Genomic DNA, 6038 nt, shown 5'->3' with positions numbered 1-6038 from the left:
ACACTGGTGTCTTCAACGTGATCTTCACCGTCTGATTGTCGTCGTGCACAGCTTGACGTAAGATAACGCAGAGACTGTTATCGGATTTCACACCTCCGGCATTCTTGAATTTCACCAAGGACGTGTTAAGATGACTAATGAGAGTAGCGTACGGCTCGTTCCGTTCCTGCGAGATGCGATTCAGTTTTGCTTCCAAGTTTTAGAGATCATCTTCAGTCAGAGCTTCAAACGTTTGTTGCAGTGCAGCAAATGCATCCCAAGGGGACTCGATGAATTGGCTGATTTCCGTTTGCAGTAACGGAGACAGAGTACGGTTGATGATCCGATATGCTTCAGCAACTTGCTTACAAGTCCAACGGCTGCCTCGAGAAGCTGTCGGGTTGGTCAGGATATCAGAGATTCCTTCGCAGTTCACAGATAGGATGGTTTGAGTTTTCCAGGGAAGCCAGTCGACCTTCGACTCGAGAATGGTGGTGGTTTTGATATCCTTAGAGTTGACAGTAGGCATTTTGGTAGCGTAAGAGCAGAATGACCTGATAAATTGCTAGAGTGTAAGATGGTAGTCTTTGAATAAAGCGTAATTGTGTATCTTTATTTACAACCTCACCTTTGGTTTCATACTCAAGGTGTTTGTACTAGTGTTCAACCACTTGGGCTGGCCAGGGTAAAAACTCATATGATCAGTATGAGAAACCTTATGCAGAACACTTTAGCACTCGGATATATTTTCTAGAAATAAATCTATCATATTCTCTGTTACTACACTCAGTCTCGGACCTCGGCTCTCGGCTAGCCGGTGGCCCGTATTCTATAAATAGAATAATCTGAGAAGAAGTCTCAAATTTCTCCTACGTTCTCTCGGGCTGACCCACCTATACTTATATTGATTTGAGAATAAGTCCTAAATTACTCTCGGGCTGACGACTTAAAACGGTATTAACGTATATAGAAATACGTCTACTACTGTAGTCTCTCACATAGTACACACATGGATAGCTTGTCAGGTGACATCTCCTGAGTCAGGGCCCGTGACATGTGTGTGTCCAACTCTAATAAGTAGTGGGACACCGGCGTTCCTTCTTCCGGTGGTATCATGATCGATACAAGCAATCCCGGTCGAGGGTCCGTCGAAAATAAGTGGACGATCATCTCACTCTGCTCTTTCCACGTTTTTAGCTTAGTGATCGGTTGTTTCGCCTTCTCTAACTTGTTATACTTGTAAGAGGACGGTTTTGTAATAGCCGGGCCTCCACATTAGACTCTATTTTATAAACGTACTCTTAAGCAGTACGTAAACTATAAACATACTCTTAATAGTACAAGGAACTTAAGTTTCCTAAATGGGTTTTAACGGTTTTATCAATTAATACCTTTTCCATTTTACATATCAGATATTTGGACAAGGCCATTAAATGGCCCCAGTAAAATACCAAACATAAGATTTGGTCTAGTTCTATTAATATAACTATATTTACTTTCCAAATCTATATATATCTGAATACTTCGGTAGCGAGATGGCTCAACTGAACATAGGTTTCTAGGGACTATTAACGTTACCTAGTTTAACCTCCGTTCAGCCAACCAGATGTGACAGTCTGATGAAGGCTAAGTCGGTAATTCTTGATAAGTGGCAAGTTGTTGGTTAATGCAATAACTAAGGACATCAAGAGTATCTTTCTTTTTTTCTATTCTTTTTCTTCTTCTAAAGATAGGATTTTATGAGTCTCTCGGATTCGCCCCAATGAGACATACCATAGTTTCTAATAGAGCGACAGCGAAACACTAAATAAAATACCTTCGGCGAAAACAGTACTGAGAGGATTATATATAGGCAATGTCTCAGCCTCACAATCTCTCAGAGTATTGCTGTTTTCACGAGGCATACCTAACTTTACTAAAAGACTCATTTCGTTTATTTACTTTGATTTTCACGATACTTAGACTTTACCTACGCGTTTAATTACTCTAAGGCGTTAATATCGCCTTGATAGACCGAATCTTACAATGTGGCACAATATTCGTCAATCTCTGACGAGTATCATATGTAATCGACTGTGATCATCGTACAGATGTATACGGACATTCTGCAGGGATTGCTCGGTAATGCTGCGTTGTGTGTCCATGTCTGGATGTGTAATGATTATATGAAACCTGCGATGTATTGATAATATGATAATTGGGGGTATGTGCGCGTTTGGATCGGGATAGAAACATCTATTGTGTTTCACCAGATCAGGTGCTGGTACACGATCCTGTGGATGAGTGAAATTGTCTTGATGTTGGTATACATGTGTACACGGTCGCCTATTCTCAGATGAATACATATATTGTTGCACAACAGGCCTAGTATGTCGTGTGTGCGTTGCCTCAGCTCGTGTACTAGATGTCGAGGTTGTTGATGTTGTCGCCCGTTGACTGTTTAAGTTAGCTTCAGACGGCCGGCGGCGGCCGCCTCGTCTTCTATCATGACACGCTTGAGCTCTTCCATTACCTGCGGATTCGCCGTTGGTGTGTCCCCTGAGGGGGCTAATGGTGTCAGAAAAGGGTAATTCTGTTCGCCGACTGTTGGTAAATGCGCTTGTTCTGGCTGAGCATCCATATATTCCTGAGCTTTCTGTTGAGCCAGATTTACTGCTGCAGTAGCATTCTCGGCAGTTTCTTCACTCCTCAAAGCAGTATGCAGGTGCTCTATATCATCACGATTTTCTGCTTGCGTCTGGAATCGCTGTGCCCATTCAGCCGTATTGAAGTGTATAGGCAACTTTAAAAATATGTTATACCCATCTACATAATCGATCCGTTGTTTACACATCTCGTGAGCTTGCGCTGCTTTGCCAATGACCTGCGATTTTATCTCGCGTGCTAGTTTCTCATGAAACTTCCACTCATCATTAGTTCGCAATGGTCGACATAAACAGGGCAACCCCTGACTTTCAGCTGTATAATTGTGATCATGAATTGGTGTGTGTGGGTTTTCTTCTATATTGCTTGCGACTTTCTCAAGATCCTGCTCATCAAATAAGTGACGCATATATGCAACACCGCTATGCACATGATTTTTGTCAGGCACAATACAGTCGTCGGGCCTGGGATATAGTTGTTCAGTGCTCCTCCTATCAAATACACCCTCGTAGGGATATACTCTAAAAGGCTCACGGTTAGATCTGTGAATAGCATAGCGCTCTTGTCGACGGTTTCTAAATCAAAATGACCAACGTCTGGGGCTTCATTTCGTTCAATATCGTGCGTATATTTTTTCTTCATACGAAAGTACGAAAGTACATCATCGGCTAAAGCTGTACTTGTGATGCGATATCCAAACTTTCTAGAGACTGTTTGATGTACAGTCGATTCTACACAATTCGTACCGCGAGCGCACTTCCATAAATGCAGTCCATCTGTGTCTGTTGCGTAACAGTAATATAAATCAACTCCAGGAGGATCTGATACGTACACATTTAGTATTGTATCAAGTATAGTTTTAAATTCTTTGTAGGCCGCAACGTTGAAAAGAGGTTCTTTACTTCGACTACCTAACTTGTCCTTAAATTCATTGTAGACTTCTAGCATTCGATCGTGCAGTAATTGTGGGGCCGGAATGTGTCGACGTACACGCTTGCGTATGTAGCGTTTGCCTCTGGCAGTCTGCAATCTCTCGTCATATGTGATATCTTGCTTTTAAAGCACTGCAATGACCGCATCACGATCAGTTGCGTTGTCAACGAAGATCAAATCACGAAACAGCTGCCAACATTTCCAGTGCCACCCGTGGTTCTTTGAGATTGGAACCAAAGCCATGAGATAAAACACATCTTTAAGCACATGCCGCCATAATTTCACTACCTCCGGTTTATTACTTGGCTGAAATTCAGGGATAAGTGTCTCGAAAGTCTCGTAGAAGCTATTGTCTGACCTGGGATCAGCTTCCTGCCCATCTTCCTGATCATCTTCATGTTCAATGCCGTTTTCACTCTCTGAAGAACTACATTATGAAGAGTCTGTAATGAGATCGTCGCGATCGCGAAGGGAAGTACCCTCGTTCTCTATCATGTCCTAGCATAGTGCTGTACTTCGAGATATTACAACCATAGTATTGAATACTGGTACTACAACTTTATTATATTAATCACAAGAAAATATTGAATATTGTTGTTTATTTTTTTATCCTGGCATATTCAAAAATCAAACAATACACATCTTGTAGAAATAGTACATCGTGTACACAACCTAGTCTATGTTGCACGAACTCGAGAACTAAAAGCTTAGATTCTGAGGGGTTGAGCATACATATAATAATTTTCGTACAAATCCTTTTGTTTTTGTTAAAAAAAACAAAACAATAAACAGAATAAGTGCTCTTGTACCTCATTGGTGCATCGGAATTGGGCGGCAACATTCTTGCTGTTGAAAGATGATGTGGCTCTGTAGTACAAAAAAATCAAAAAAATGTAAAAACATGATGGATATCATCATGAATTCACACGACGGCCTTGGTACTACTAAAATAATATATGTATATTTGTTATTTATATATATATATATATATTTATACTTATATATATAGATGATCGATCATGGACAATGTACGTATGTATGTATGCAGCTATATAGATATGTGGGCGCTATGTACGTTGCGGCTTGCGTGGTGACTGGTGAATGGCAACATGCATGAGAAGGGAGAACTTAAGAAGTAAGTAGAGTTTGATAATTACACAGCCTTCTATGAAGGCACACAAGGCTTTGATTGATAGTTACTTGATTCAGATGGTACAGAGTAGGAATAAAACCTCATTGGTATATCGCGGATGCTATGCGGTGTGTACATGTAGTATTCATTGGCAAGGCACTATACGATAGATAGAGTTTGGGCCGGCCGAATATAGTGAAGGATACTCCAATATATGCACACCCACAGAACAAATGCAATTGCAGTTCGAGTGCTTGAACTACGTGGGCTATATAACCTAACAACAAGTACCAGAAATCATCCTGGGCTGTCTATCGTTGGACCGAAACACTCCTGAAGAGAATTTACTGCCTGGAATCCAGTCATTTAGATGATTAGCGAACGCTTCATGACTCATCCATTAGTGGAAGTGAAAATATCTACTTCGACGGTCGCTATTATCACCTGTACATGAAATCAGCATTGAGTTCAGCTCTACATACTCACTCCAAATGCACTCAAAACACACACAACCAGACAGGTAGTATACTACAACACTCGCCTCCCGTTCGGCAATAGCGTATTTTGAAAGCTTCGTGGCCTATAAACCAAGCTGCGTTGATTGCGCCATGTCGGACCACAACGATGGAGGCAAGAAGCAGAGCAGACACTCAGATGCCAGTTCGGTGAGTGACCAGGTCTGAGGGAGTGTAGCAAAAATTGTTGTGTATTGAGAGATTGCCATGCCAATGATGAACGCTCATGTGATCTCATACATATGAATGCTATAAAGGGTTTGCATGTATACGTACGACAGTAGTGGAACTCATATTAAACGTATTCAAAGTAATTTTCATTAAACGTATGAAATGGAACAATAATCCTTTTGCACGAGTGAAGCATGAAACATGTGCGTATGAACATACATGTGTGCACAGTAATATACGAGGAACGTTGTGTAACATCGTATAACCAGGTCATAAATCTGCTTGTGCCGTTGGCCTATCTAATACCAGCACATCACAACGTATAGTCCTGGGTTGTCTTTGTAAAGACTCTTAATGTTCCTTACAGAACTGTGTATTTGATGCGAACACAAAACACAAACTGTCATTTGTTAATCTTTCTACGCACGTCGCAATCCGCAATTGAGTCTATGATTTCAATTCACATACTATCATCCGTGTATGGGCTGTATGTGCCTAAAATGTAGGTGTATCCGTAGTCAAACTTGTGCTCTGCTAATCGAAAATCGGAAAATATACATGAGAAGTTTCTACACACACACACATACACAAACACACACACACACACACACAAAAGCACAAACATACAAAAATACAAACTACACGCACACAATACACACACACAA

The 6038-nt window shown here is 41.1% G+C and overlaps 2 protein-coding genes across 2 annotated transcripts in view; one reads left to right on the top strand and one right to left on the bottom strand.

Annotated features, from left to right (window-relative positions):
* Positions 1-2321: 2321 nt before the first annotated feature.
* On the bottom strand, positions 2322-3031 carry SARC_03839 (hypothetical protein; the record flags this gene model as incomplete). The annotated part of the gene is made up of 1 exon (XM_014302351.1): positions 2322-3031. The coding sequence occupies one exon, from the start codon at positions 3029-3031 to the stop codon at positions 2420-2422; it is 612 nt and encodes a 203-aa protein (XP_014157826.1). The 3' UTR covers positions 2322-2419.
* A 2264-nt stretch (positions 3032-5295) lies between these two features.
* Positions 5296-6038, top strand: part of SARC_03838 (hypothetical protein) — a gene marked incomplete at both ends in the record, with an annotated part of 3258 nt that continues 2515 nt past the window's right edge. Inside the window, one exon of the mRNA XM_014302350.1 lies at positions 5296-5352. Within this exon, the coding sequence (XP_014157825.1) occupies positions 5296-5352 (57 nt within the window). The remainder of the gene's footprint in view (positions 5353-6038) is intronic.

This window comes from Sphaeroforma arctica, assembly GCF_001186125.1.
Source record: "Sphaeroforma arctica JP610 unplaced genomic scaffold supercont1.204, whole genome shotgun sequence".
NCBI lineage: Eukaryota > Ichthyosporea > Ichthyophonida > Sphaeroforma > Sphaeroforma arctica.
Note: the sequence above shows the minus strand (reverse complement) of the source record. Positions and strands in the feature narration are given on the sequence as shown.